At 40.8% G+C, this 15,136-nt stretch overlaps 1 protein-coding gene across 1 annotated transcript in view; it reads left to right on the forward strand.

The window, feature by feature from the left end:
• The first annotated feature begins 3,592 nt into the window (after nucleotides 1-3,592).
• CLVS1 (clavesin 1) overlaps nucleotides 3,593-15,136 on the forward strand; it is a 101,669-nt gene continuing 90,125 nt past the window's right edge. The window contains exons 1-2 of the mRNA XM_032182194.1: nucleotides 3,593-3,893; nucleotides 13,096-13,717. Coding sequence (XP_032038085.1) covers nucleotides 13,329-13,717 — 389 coding nt within the window. The 5' untranslated portion in view covers nucleotides 3,593-3,893; nucleotides 13,096-13,328. The remainder of the gene's footprint in view (nucleotides 3,894-13,095; nucleotides 13,718-15,136) is intronic.

The raw sequence follows: 15,136 nt of genomic DNA on the forward strand, positions 1-15,136 counted from the left end.
AATTGACTGTTAATTTTAGAAACTTGCAGCAAATTCTTCATAAAAGAAAATTTAAAGATACAGGGACATTCAATACTGTGTTATTTCACAAATGCCTTATTCACAAGATGGAAAAAACATTTTAAATATTGTAGAAATCACATTGGAAACATGAATTACACTAGATACACTAGATACACTACATGTACTGAATTATGATAAAGATCTCTTTGCCTCCTTATATATGTACACCATTCACAAACACTAACCTTATAAGAGGATGAATATCAAAATATTTTCATTTGATGTAGAAATATATCTGTATTCTAATATGAAAGCATAATGAAAAATTGTTTCTAGTTGTTTGATTATGCAATGAATCAAAGTCTTTCAATGGCTTTGTGAATTCCATGACAGAGAGTGTATCACGACTGCTAAAGTATGCAACCTAACCCCTAGCTTTATAGCCCTTCTTGGGAGTTAAAGATGACAACAAGGGGCTGTGTCTAATGTCCCTGAAAGAAGATGAAATGTTTTGCTCTAAACAGAGCGGATCCAGAAGAAATTGTTCATTTTACCTAGACCACAGAACAACTCTACCTTTCCATGGCTTCCTTATTAGTTCATGTGCATGGACCCTTTTCGCTAGTGCTGAAAAAATATATTCTCTTTCAAAGTTTGTTATTTCACTGCACTTCATTAAAACAGAGAATCAATATGTGTAGTGATAGGGAAGGCCAGGTTAGAATAAATTTAGTATCAAAGTACTGTTTTATGCTCAGAAGGTGCTGTATAAAATATCCTTCCCCTTATACATTGATCGGTTTCCTTTGGGTATTCAGTCAGTTCTAATGCCTTCAGTGACAAACTGGTGTATTTTTCTTCCCTTAGCTCTGCATATTCAGCTCTGCAAATGAGAATGGGATGCAGCTCCATCCTGTGCACATCAGCAAGGGAGTTTCTTATGTCCCAGAAATCGTTATGAAACTGAAGGATTTTTACCTTCAACATACCTGTTCGTGAGGATATAATTTCAGTTTAAGTGTAATGATGGGGACAGTACAAAAAAATGAGACCTGAAGCATGCTCTTGAGTACAGAGTAGACTTTGCAGAAAGAAAGTGATGAGAAAGTAATGAAGCAGTGATGAGAAAGAAACCTGAGAATATTTGCAGTGGGATCAATATGAGGCCCTGCAGTAATATGTTTAGAGACTCAGTTCTATCATAGCATTGTGTTACATGTCAGTCAACCCATGGATCAGCATGCACTGGTCACCTAAATACTAAAGGGAGGCAAGTACTAAATACTAAAGGAAGCAATACTAAAGGGAGGACAAAAAATACCCCAAACCTTCAATTAACAAAATAAATAAAAATATTAAATTATCCAATATTAAGTATACATCAAATTTGGCACTTGAGAGCCAACACATTTGACTGCCTAAGGCAGTTGTTTTATAGAGTCATGTTCATTCTATTTAATATTATTAACAATTCCCAAGGAAGTACTGCATAGTTACAGTAGCTAGAACATTAATCTTTATCGTATGTGTGAGTGGAAGCCTGCAACAGAATGATGAAATCAGAGCACATATTATTTTATTTCCAAACTGATCTCTATGCAGAAAATAACGATCTAATGAGACTGCTTACTAACTGACTACTAACCTTCCTGAGGATAGAAACAATAACCCCTCAAGTGCTGGGACAAATGCTCTCTCTTTTGAGAGTTTTGAGCTCTCTGCCTTTGAGCTGCTGCTTTACCTCTTGCAGTCAACGTGATTGGGTCACAGGATGTAAATGCCTTGTATGCTGTTTTTAAACATGCTGTGGGTTAAATTAGTGGTTGTGCACGCAAATCATTCTAAAAGCACAAGGGATCTTCCCAGCAAATTCCTTTTGCCTTTGCTCATGAATATTGTGGAACTTCCCCCAAAAGCAAGTGATTCTGACTGGATGTACGCTCTTTCAAATAGAACAAAACCATAGGCTTTCCCCCTTTCAAGCGAAAACAAAGCTGGCAGTGCTCCTGCTGCATTCATAGTTTCAAAGCCTACTTTGTATATAAGAATCCAAGAGCAACCACCACTGGGTCAGATCAAAGGTCCATCTAGCCTAGTGCCTATCTCCAGCAGTGATCAGCAGTGGATGGCTAAGGCAAGGAATAAGGGCATTGCAAGGATGTAAGTATTCTTTCCAAATACCAGCCCAACCTTCAACAGTTTGTGGAACAAACTGTTTGTGGACTTCCTGAGCCAGAGGTCATGACTTCATGATAAATGGCTTCTAGGGATTCTTCCTCCATGGATGTATCCAACAATTTTCTGAAGCCTGAACTCCTGTAGAAATGAGTTCTATGGATTCACTAAATATTTTGTGAAGAAACATGGATAGATTTGTTTGGATAGTTTTGAAGCTAGACATAGTGGGTTTCATTTCTCCTACTCCTTGAACTGGAAACCATTCATTTTCTTCATGTTGATCATTCTTATTAAATGATGAGAGAAACTAGACACTATTATATCCATGCTTACTCATATTTTTTTTCCATGCTGAAGAATCCTACTCTGCTTAGTCATTTCTAATGCAAAAGTTGTTCCATACTTTTATCATTATTGCTCTTTTATCACTCAGTCTACACTATATGAGATCCTTCAGTAACTCACACGAGTTCTGTCCAAAGCAGAGACTAAGAGTCAGCTGACTTTAATCCATCACTTCCTAGGAACTATACTCCACAATGTTCAGGGACAGCAGAGGAAGAAATGCATTTTGCTCTTACCATCGGTAGGTCTTACCGTGTTGATATGAGCAGTGTAGTGAGTTTAGTGTGCCAAGGCCATTAAGTCACCTAGTCTTTCAAGTACAGCTTCCTAGCATAGCTTTTAAGACACTCATACAGAAAGAGATTTTCAGGATCAAATAAGAGGAGAGACGTTCCCCTCTCCTATACTTTCTACAATGTTAGCTAAAGCTTACAGATCTCTGTACAAAATAGGTGGTTGTTTTTGCAATAGGCAGATGACCTGTGGAGCTTTTTGTCAAAGGATATGATGGAAGGATGATTCAGAAATTTATAGGTGTAGTAGGAGAGACTGGGAAAGATCAAGGAGAAATTGATCCTAAAAAAACAGGCAGGACATTGATGGGGGAGTAAAGAGCTTAAAGGTTTGGGAGAGGGGCTGGGAGAGTGCAGGGGGGAACCTTGTCCTGTTTCCATATTCTTCACTGGACATTTGCTGTGGCTGCTGTTGGTGACAGTGTCCTGAGCTAGTTGTACCTGTAGTCTGACCAAGCCGAACTTGTCTCTTAAACCCAGGCTGCCATGTTCATTAAGGCAGCCCATCTATAATTCATGCAGATTTCCGTGGCTGCTGTAAATGTCGCAGGAGGTTGTGCTCTCCCCGACTTTCCCCGGGAAAGAGGGGATGAGCGAAATAAAGGCGGCGAAGACCGTGTCACCAGGCGAAAGCCCACGCTGCTAAGCTCGCACTGCCCGGCTGTGCTGCTGCTCTCCCGGCTGTCGGCAGCCCGCGGCTCCTTTGTCACCACTCCCCCGGCGGTGGCGGAGCGCCGAGCCCGCAGCCTGGGAGCGCCGGGAGGCAGCCGGGCGGGCGGCAGGAGGGCTTAGGACCCAGGGGGACGGCAGCCGCCGAGTGGAAGGACCCAGGCTTTGGTGCACACGCCTCCTACCAAAAAAAAAAAAAAAAAAAAAAAAAAAAAAAAAAAATCATAGCCCCGTGGAGCTGGCGCTCGCTCATTCACAGTTTTCTAGAGAGATCTGAGCCTGAACCTGGGAGCCGGGAGATCTTGCTCACCCACCCAGCTCAACAGCAAGGACACCTACAGGGGGATAAAAAAAAAAAAACAAAACCCAAACCCTCCCGGCGGCAGGCTGCCTGGCTCTGTGCAGGTATTTGGATTTGTCTTTTCTCGGTTTGCGGCAGGGCGGCTCGCCGCGATCCCGTCCCCCCCCCTCCTCTCCGCGCCTCCGGGCCCGGGCTGCGGCGTTTCAGCACCCGCCGGGCGGACAGCTCCGGCCGCGCTGCGGGCGGCTCCGAGCCCTGCCTGCTCCTGCCTGCACTGCTCCTGCCTGCACTGCTCCTGCCTGTCCCTGCCTGTCCCTGCCTGCCCCACCTGCCCCTGCCTTCCCCTGCTTGTCCCTGCCTGTCCCTGCCTTCCCCTGCCTGCCCCTGCCTGCCCCTGCCTGCTCCTGCCTGCCCTGCTCTTAACTGCTACCCATTCCATGCCTGCCCTGCTCCCTGCCTTCCTACCCTTCCCACCTCTCCTACCCTTTCTACCCCTCCTTCCCTTCCTACCCTTCCCACCCTTCCCACCCCTCCTACCCTTTCTACCCCTCCTACCCCTCCTGCCCTTCCTACCCCTCCTGCCCTTCCTACCCTTCCAACCCTTCCTACCCTTCTCTACCCCTCCTACCTTTCTTCTCTTACTCTGACTCTTTTGCCTGTCCTGACTCCCTGGTCCCTGCCTCCCCCCCCCCCACCTCCTACCTGGCCTGCTCCCTCCCTGCCTCCTTCCCCTGCTCCCTGCCTCTCCTGCCTGTCTTGCCTCGGTGCTCTCTGCCTCCCTCTTTCCCCAGCTCACTGTCTGCCCTGCCTCTCTCCTCCGTGCCCTGATGCCTGCGTTTCTTAACTGTCCTACTTCCCCTGCCTGCCCTACTTCCCTTACACCCCCCGCCTTTCTTCCCTTCCCTGCTTCCTACCTCCTACCTACCCTGTCTCTTCTGCCTCCTATTCTCCTTGCCCTGCCTCTCTGCCTCCTGCCTTCCTGCTTCTTCCTCTCCTGTCTACTCTCTTCCCTGCTCTCCCTGCTCTGCTCTCCTGCCTCCCTGCCCCAGTTTCTCCCCCTTCCTTTCTTTCCTGCCCCATCTACCCCTCCTGCTTTCTTTCTCCATCACTAGCCTGGGGAAGCAGGGGAAAGCGTACAAGTTGGAAGGGAAAGTCTAGATCCAATTTCAGAGTAGATGAGAGGCAAGGAGGATGGAGGGGCAAGGGTTAAAGCTGGGAGTTAAGTCACCAAGTAGAGACCCCAGCTAACTGCAGACAGATAGCAGCTTGCCAAACACAAGCAGATACCTGTTTGCTTCTCAGCAAATTGATGCCTGTTTTGACCAGGTACATTCAGCCCAGAGGAGGGGTGAGAGACTGGGGAGGGAGACTGCAGGGTCAGTCAAATGTTCTGCTTTCCCAAAGGCCAGTGATGAGTAATGTGTGCAGGGAAGAAGTAGGCTGAATCATTCCTACCCCCCTGGATCCTGTACTGGAGGAAGTCAAGAATTAAGTTGTGGTCTCTGCAAGCAGTGAGCGTGGTCAGAGAGGGCTTCATACAGAAAATAAACATAAACCAAATAACTGCTGGAGCAACCCCATGCATACTGCTGGCTTGACTTTAATTCTGTCTTACAGTGGTGTAATCCTGGTGGGAGCGGTGGGGGGTTGAAGAAGGTCAGAGGAAGAAGAGAGCTTTCCCTTTCAAAATGCTGATTCCTAAATCTAAACAAGCTCCAGGAATAATGAAGTTAAGGAGCAGATGGCTAGTCATTGTCCATCACTAAACAGTGACTGGATCATATTTGGAAGGAAAAATTAAATTACAGAAAGGCTGCTTTCATGTGCTTTCTGAGTAATCAGATGATAACACGGATTTTCTCCTGTAACAAAAGTTAATGCAATGCCAACATCTAAATGACATATTATGTAACAGTATTATGTCAAGTGTTGCATAGCAAAGGTAAGGATTTTCTTTCTTATATAGTGATAAGTCAGATAACCTTATAGATATTTCCCTGCTTTGTAGTCTGTTTCCCAGCATGAAGTTTGCAGGGACAGTTTATGTTGTCAGCATAATCGGGTCTGATATGTATCTGCTATAGAATGTTGCTGCTTATCTTAGCAATTTTGTTGACTCATCCACCTTTGAAAACTATTGAGTAGTTTCTAAAGATTAGACTTGTAACGTGTATGCAAAACAAGAAACAATAATGTAACCTGTTCTAAGAACCTTGCCATTCTTATTTTATTATTTCATAATTTCTGACAGAATCTGGTGCAGAGACCAGATACTCTTATACTGACTAGCACCGAGTGCTGCTGAGTAGCAGATTAAGCAGTGCAACTGAGTTTGGCAATAAAGGGACTGCAGAATCAGCCCAAGCACATTGAACCATAATTCTCTAAACTCTGAGTGCTTTGAACACAGAAGGTGTTTCATTGAAACATGTAACAGCAGCCTCTGTGTCTTCCAAAAGGGGACCATGTCAGTTAAAATACAAATGATCATCCTCGTAAAATGACGGAGAATATTTCCATCAAACTAGGACTGTAAACTTCTGCAGTTTTTAATTTAGGTGTGCAATTACTGAAGTATTAGTACTATTGTTTTGCAAAAAATAAAAATAAAAAAAATTATATTCTCTCACAGCCCATTGCTATGGTGTCTGGCACATACGCATACGAGATGTGACAATCAGATCCTACAAGTTAAAACAGGTGGGAACATCAGCCTTTTATAAAGGGGGAAGTTCAGTGAACAGAAGTTCATAGAGTTTTTGGCAGATGATTGTAAGTCCTTTACCTCTTGATATTACTACTGCTCTTAGAATTTAGCTGTTTTCTAAAAACAGCTGTTTTCTTTCTTTCTTTTTTTTTTTTTTTTTTTTGAGTAGTATTTGTACAAAGAAAGTCCTTAAGTCTAACATGTTGCTCCACTGAGAAAATGAACATACAAAGCATTATCAAATTATATTAAACTTTTTCCTCCCTTCCTTCCTTCCTTCCTTCCTTCCTTCCTTCCTTCCTTCCTTCCTTCCTTCCTTCCTTCCTTCCTTCCTTCCTTCCTTCCTTCCCTCCTTCCTTCCTTCCTTCCTCCCTCCCTCCCTCCCTCCCTTCCTTCCATCCCTTCCTCCCTTCTATCCTTTCCTCCTTTCCTCCCTTCCTTCCTTTTTTTCTCTCCTTTCATTCTCTTTACCCCACCTCCCTTCCTTTCTTTCCTCCCTCTGCCACCCCACAGGATGGCAGATACTATTTTCAGTCATAATGTGTAATGAACTAAGTTTCCACTTGACAGGGCAATAATATACAATCATTTAATTTAATATTTTTAAAAGAGCATTTTTTGTTTGTTTGTTTGTTTGTTTTATAATATGTAGCAAAAGCCCCTTAAAATCAGATAAACTTCACGTTACTAAAGATGTAGAATTAAATATCTTGATTATATATTTTCTTCCTTCTTCTGTATATCTTTGTATAGATGGCATAATACAACTTCTACAATGCATTTAGGGGTTTTCAGGAACCAGTATTATCATCCTGTGCTATCAGATTTCTACACATAGCTTAATTATCATTCTTGGGGGTAAGAATTCATGTTTTATATACTGCTGATAATTTCTGCTGAAGGAAGTTCCTATACAATGTAAAAAAATGATTTCTTTATCCAGTAGTGGCCAGGATGCTTTTTGCATGGTGACACTTCCAGTTCATGACCGACATGGAAGTCCCACATAGCCTGCTGCTTGTTTGACATTCCATGGGACAGGCATCACATTCCCACAGGGAACTGCAGTTTATCTGTGGTTAAGTATGTAAAACTTTAAAATAATTATCTGGAGAAAGATAGAAGTAAACACATTTAGTTCACAGTCATTTTGCTTAACTTTTTTATTTACAGGTTCTCTGAGTTTCCCTGCTCGGCTTGTAGTCCTATTTCTTTAATATTCAGGTTGACAATAACTTTGCAAATTTTGTGTCAAAAGATAGTGAGGCAATCTGTTTATTCCACATCTATCAGACAACCTTGTCAGTCTCTCCTGATGCCCGTCAGCTTGCAGCAGCAGCAGGGCAGCTGCAGGTCAGTGCTGCAGACATGCCTGCCCTACTTACTGTGCAGGGAGCTACAAGGTTCAGTTGAGTTGCTGCCATGTTTTGTGCTGAGCCATGGCTAAATTACCACTGTTGGACAGATAGATGTGACCCAAGGGGTAACCTGTAACTGACTCAAGCTGACAAGAAGACTGTAATACAAGGGGCGTAGGGATGTATGATATATTGTTTTTACTGGATTGAAGGAAATGTTAGGCTTTGCACCTGAGCAAGGAGATCACAACCCAGGAAAGTGTGAGAAAACATCAAACTCCCCACACAGCTGTTAGAGTCAGAAATGTTTCCTGTTTTAATATTGAAGAGGAGTAATAGTTCCCTAGCAAATGTTTACAGGAACTCGAGGCATTGAATGCGAAAGGCTTGCAATGTTTAACTCATTTAGGTTCATTGGGAGAATCTTATCCCTTAGGAAAGGTCTGTAGGAGACATTCATAAGTCTGAGCGGCAGTCAGGCTATGGAATTGGGACGTGAAACAGGCCTGCTGGGGTCCCCCATAGGGGGTTAACTCTTGCCAAAAGCATAAAGAAATTATACACTTTTGGGGTCCTGATTGGGCCAGTGAAGCTTCTCCTTATGCTGGGGAAACAGGGAACATTGCAGTCTACCTCCTTATTTCCTAGTGTGCAATATGGTTTCATATTTTTTGCATGATGCAGAGTATTCTGGAAAGGTTGCCCAGGTGTTAACATGTACGCTTGCTGCTCAGGAGATGTATGCCCTGTTCCCAGCTCTGTGAAATGTGTCCTCCGTAACTGCAGGCAAATCACTCAGGGCTGTACTTCTCCCTATTGGCTGTGCTGGATGCCAGGATCCTGCAGCCAAGGACAAGAAAGAGTCAGATTTTCTCACCCCTTTTTTGAAATTTCATGGAGCCAGGGTACATCTCTTTCTGTACCTGAGCACTCCATCTCCAGTTTGGGTTCCTGCTAAAGTACCCAAGACCACAAAGGGCCATAGGAGCCATTCCTACAAGTGCAGCTATGGATCCATCTTCCCCTGCCCTTATGAAGAAATCCCTTCTAAGCAGAACATAGCCCACAGATGTTTTCCACAGTTAACATCAAAATATTTTTTAGAAAGCAATTTAATGAGATGACACCCACACTCTGAAATGAAATCATTCTAGACTACCATTTTCCCGCCCTCCCTGCCCACTCCCTTCTTTTCTGGCATGATTTTAAGAGCTAATATCTGTATGAATGCTGGGATCTATGAATTATATAATTAAACAAATCATAACAATGATGACTATTAACACCAGGTGAGGATCAAAGCCCAGAGCCTTCCCCATCTGAAAGCTGCAGTAATGAACTTTCACGTGGTGTGTAGCTTTGAACTGAATGGAAAACTCTCATTAGACAGAGACCCCTCAAATCTGTCTGGAATTTAAATGTATGAGGAAGGGCCAAATGGACATGAGGACAATCCTCCAAGGGGCAAATGGTGTTGCAGAGACTGCAAAGTGGGCAAGAACAAAATGGACCAGACAAGCGTCATGTTCACTGAGGACAGTTTGGGCCAATTTTCCAGCTGTAGGGCAGATAGGTGTTGAATGATGATCCAGAAGCTGCCATTGAAGAGAGAGTAGTAAAGCATGTTAAGATCTTTGAACAGAAAGTGCTAAATATGCATTCTTAAAATATTATTTTCATTGTAGTTAATAATTAAGTATTGCAATAAATTTTATTATCAACCAAGACTTATTTTTGAGGGTCAGGAAAAAATATATAAGCTGTTTGTTTGTCTGAAGACCATATCCTACTTTAGTATTTTACTTTTCCTAAAGCCACTCTCTGTCCCTTGTCATTGTCTTGTGACAAAAAATAATATGAATAAGCTGTAATCATATATGACACCACAATTCTGGTCAAAATTTTCCCCTTTTTTACTGTATTAATAAATTGTGTTTCATACCTCTGTTAATTATTTTTTCTTGTTTAAAGCTTGGGTTTGTTCCTTTGAAGGGATGATTTATTGTAAATGGCTGTGAAAAGACATTAGGAGAGCAAATAGTCCCTTGGGAACAAAGAGTCACAACACAGAAAAGCAGCTGTTGAGACTATAACAAAGAGTCTAGTGTGCCAACATGTAGCAAAATTGAAAAAATATATATAATAATAATAAAAAAAAGACCAGCATCTTCATTTGGAAAAAAAATGCAGAACAAAGATGTAAACACCTGAAAAACTGGCAGATGGATTAGAGTTATACACAACACCAGACGAGGAGAAACTGCCATGTGTGGGAGGAGATGAAAATGGAGAAGGTGCTTCTGCAATACCTTTGGGAATCAGGATAAATCAGCACCATTTGAGAAAGCACAGTGACAATTAAACTGGGTAGCTATGGAGCATTAAATTTATTGTCAAGGTAAACAGGGGGAGAACTAAGTCATCCACAGATATAAATCAAACTCCTTGAAGTCGATGGTGCTAGACAGGATTACTAACCTCATGATTTGTGTTATGATTCAGACAGTGACAATACTGCTCATAGACATTTTGGATTATTTTGAAATATATAACATTATGCCAGTAAAGCATTTTAGTGAAAAGGTTGCTCCAGCTGATAATTAGAATAATCTATAGATTCTGTATCCCATCCCTGTAGTTCAACTCACCACCAGAAAACTCTGACATGCATTTTAGAATGTTTATTTTGTTAAAGTAAATATTTGTAAATTGCTTTTTGGCAACAAAGTCTGACAGGAGAGGACCTTAGCTCTGTCACCTTGGGATCATCCTCGGGATGAAAGGTGCTAATAAATTTAACTAAGGTAAAAACAATTGGAAAATTTGATGATAATAAGTAGCATAATTTTTGACACTAACTGATTGGGAACCCTATGAGGAGATCCAAAGAGACAGACTTTCCCTTCTTGATCTGTCCCCATTTCCTTCTGGAGCAGCCCGCAGTTGACCTTTCAGAAACTTGCCTCATTTCCGAAGAAGTATCTCAGGGGAGATGTGAGTCTGAAAAGGAGCAGAGCAAGGGATGTCTTTTACGCCCATAAACTCTCACAAAATGGGTGAAAACACTGAGGTCACATTTAACAGCCACAAGTCACAGTAGCTCCAAAAGTGTTCAAATTCATAATGAATGAGTCAGAGCTGACACAGACCCCGGATGGGCTCCTGGCTTCCACCCCTCCTCTACTGAGCACCCTCGAGTGCAGCCAGGTGTCTCTGGGCACTCTGATCCCCCTGTGACAGTGTCATACTTAAGCACACCTAACTAGCTCTGTGGAGGCAATTCTAACTCAAAACATGATTAATGCAATAAAATGCTAATGCCACCATTAATTTGAGATTTAAAGCACAGATTATTGGCCTGATTTTCCAAAGCCTTACATTAATTTTACATCAGCAGAATTCTGTTGACACCAGCAGTGTTATCCTAATTTGGTCTAATAAAGGCAAGAGGAAGGCATTATTTTTTATGCATGTAACCCATCTTTAATAAAACCCTTATTTCTTTAAGAATTGAGTAACCTGCAGCCCCCTCAAGACTTCAGGGCATGTTTTTCTGGAGTCTTTCACACTCTGTAGTGACTTGGCAAAGACAGCCTTCCTGTCTTTTCCTAAGTTTTCCCAGGCTGATGCTGAATCATCGGGTACTCTGCCCTGCAGGTAGCTCTACATATCTCCAACTCCACAGCAAATACTGAAAGAGGCTGCTTAGCAAAGTCCCTTTGAGCAAACCCACCCACAGGGAAGTCAACTGCATGTTGCTGTTGAATGAAAAGCTTGGGGACTTTTTCTCTTACCTGACACCACAAATGTCCTTTAAGCAAATATGCAGAAACAATATATTCAAATTTAGGGATCTTATCCTGGAGGTGCAGCTGTGGCATCTAAAGTGTAGTTTGTATCAATGACATGCAAGTTTACAAAACAGGGAAATTGAGGTTCCCTTGTGCTGATTAACTTCCACATCCTGCAGTGTAAGTTTGAGCACTCCCATCTAGGAAATGCTCTGGCTGCTGCTGTCCCCTTGGTTTGATATGAGAACACTGAATCTAGGAGAGCAGCAGAGTGAAACAGTGTTTGTTCTATAAATAATTCATAACTTTCCAAACAGCTTTCCTCAAATAAAATAAAGCATGCCTTTCACTCGGGGATTCCCTTTTAAGTTTTACAACCAAATTTTCTTTTTCAGAAATTAGAGAGAGAGATAAATTTGTTAGGCAGTGTTTTTTATTTTGTTTTATTTTGTTTGCTTGTCTGTTTTTGTGATGGCTGAAAAATTGGATGGATCTTGATCTTTCTTCATGCACATTTCACATTGGAACAGACCTTGATCTTATTTCACACAAGTGTAACTACACAGACTTCGATGACAGCCTCTTGCTAATTATGTCACTGAAATGTACGAGATTCACTGTACCGTTTTGCTCATACATAACAGCTTAAGCATCACTTCTAACACTCATAAAAACAAATTCTAGGTAAAGTACAAGAATGAAAAAGAAAATGAAATTCAGAACTAAATATTCAAGAAAGCTACAAGGTACTGAAAATAAGAATTTGACGTAAAATATATATCTTTGCAGCTAAAACAACAACCCTGTAAGACTGGATTCATCAAACACTTTATTCATGGGATATTTCCCATGAAGATAAATTAACTCTCAATGGGAAATATTTTCAGTGATGTTTTACCAAGCAGAAAACACCAGTGATGTTGGTGGAGTTTTGTTTTATTTTTAAACAGTTTTATGAACAACTTAGGAGCTAATTCAAGGAAAGCTACAAGCTGACAGTACAGCTGATAAAATCAAGTCAAACAAGTTGTTAGACTTATTATGATGAGTATAAATCTGCATATTTAGAAAGCTGAAATATTGCTTCTGTTATGTGTTGGAAACAATTATCATCAATTTTGCTTTTGTCATCTTGGGCTTGAAGTTATGGAAAGTGGGAACTCCCATACTTTTAGACAACAACTTTGCAAAGGGTATTCTAATACTAAGATGCTAAAATATATAATTGTTAATTAATCAGACTGCCTTTCTGAAAGCTTAAATATATACGTTCAAGTTGTCAGTGACTGTCTTATCTTAATTGCACAAATTCTGAAATTATTTGGCTGTTATCCTCTTACATATGAAGCCTACAAAACAGTTTTATGGTTATATAAAGTTCAGAAACACATTTGTGTAATCTTTATATACCTATTTAATCTTCCTTTTATGTATTTGCTCTTTCTTTTAGAAACTGATGGAATAAACAACACTTTCCTTTGGATGGATTATACGACATATGAACTGCCTGTTACTCTTTCTGCAGGAATAAGACAAGCTCTTTACTTTCATTTGCTAGGTATCAGTATGATAGCAAAAAGCTTCTGAATGGCTCACGCTCACAGAAGACCATTTGTTGAATGGGATCAGCACTTCCACTAAAATATCTGAAGTTAAGGATTTGGAAAACAGATTTTTGCAGAGATGACCCATTTACAAGCTGGACTTAGTCCAGAGACTATAGAGAAAGCCCGCCTGGAACTGAATGAAAACCCAGACATTTTGCATCAGGATATCCAGCAAGTCAGGGACATGATCATCACGAGGCCTGACATCGGGTTTTTACGTACAGATGACGCCTTCATCTTGAGATTTCTCCGAGCCAGGAAGTTTCATCAAACGGAAGCCTTCAGACTGCTGGCTCAGTACTTCCAGTACCGCCAATTAAATCTGGATATGTTCAAAAACTTCAAGGCTGATGATCCAGGAATCAAACGGGCTCTGACTGATGGGTTCCCAGGAGTGCTAGAAAATCGCGACCACTGTGGCAGGAAGATTCTTCTGCTTTTTGCAGCCAACTGGGATCAGAGTAGGTAAATGTAGATAGTGTCCTTATCTTTTTACATACACTTACACTCAACTTGTAAATGAATATTTGTGACCATACATAAAGAAGCAAAGCCATCAGTAAAATATTTTATAATAAGTCCATTTCACTAAAACTTTTACCTGACTTGATCACCTCTCATTCATCAGATGTAACATCATTCAGATCCAAGGGTATTTCATAGTATCAAATAAGTAGTTCATGTTTTTTTTATTTTGTTTTGTTTTGCTTCTATAAATACTGAAATTTTTTAGTCAGATAGTGTTGGCTTGCTATAAATACATTAATACCTATTATATAATCGCTTCAGTAATATCATAGATTAGTTTAACAGGTTGACAGAAAGCAAATGTCCTGAAGCATATGGTGGCTCTCTTAGCTCTTCTGGTGCAGCAGGAAATGACCATATTTATCTTATCTTTAGAATTCTAAACAGATACTTTTTGGTTTTAATGATTGCAGGAATTATAACCTCTGTTATGAGATTTTCTCAAATTGTATCATAATTTCTACACTCTCTAGCTAGTGTATGCTTGTTAGTTTGATAAATGGGAGATTAATGCAAGGTATATTTTCTTTTCAGGTCATTTATTTACAGAGAATGAACTAAGATATCTCCCATTAATTATTATAAAATCATATTCTTAAATGTTAATATGATTAAACAGCTTTCACTACCTACTTTAAGTTATACAGAGAAAAGGTGATTGTATCCAAATATCATGTTCACATTGTTCCCTTTGTCAGAAGTTATTCCATTCCATTTTCCCCGCATTCATAGTAAGATGAAGTTTATTCAGCTGTTGTGATTGCCAGGTGTTCTGCTGATCTTTAATAAAAATGAGAGCAAAGAAAAAAAATTCAGATTCAGGTCTTGAGCATCAAAAATTCTGACAACTTCCAGGTAGGAGTTTGCCTTGCTGCAGTCTAAAATTGCCCGTGACAGTGTCTTGCATCTTTAGGAGTCAATAGATTAGAGCTTTGCATTTTCATTACAGAAATTATTACTGAACAGTACACATGTGCCTGTAATTTTTCATGCTTATTGTTTTCTGGGTTAACCTTTAATGTCCCTGCAAAAACTGTTCAGAAGTGCTTCTATTTTTCTTTCCATGCACAGATCAAGCAAACAGATGTACAGAAATATAGCTTTGCATATAGAAAACTATTTGGTGAAATCAAGAACTGAAGCCAGTGATAAAAGTCCTACTGAGTACAATGAGGCCAGTAGTTTATCTCCTGACTTTCTGAACTGTGAGCTTGGCTTTCTTCCAACCACAAAACCCTTCCTTTAGCACTTGGGCTGAAAAGAAAGATGAATAAGCAGGTATTTTAAAGTAATAGAAAGCATCAGCTTTAGAGGACAGAAGCATTGTGGCTCTGCTGGTTGTATTAAGGGATTTAG

This window comes from Aythya fuligula, chromosome 2 (genome assembly GCF_009819795.1).
Source record: "Aythya fuligula isolate bAytFul2 chromosome 2, bAytFul2.pri, whole genome shotgun sequence".
Taxonomy (NCBI): domain Eukaryota; kingdom Metazoa; phylum Chordata; class Aves; order Anseriformes; family Anatidae; genus Aythya; species Aythya fuligula.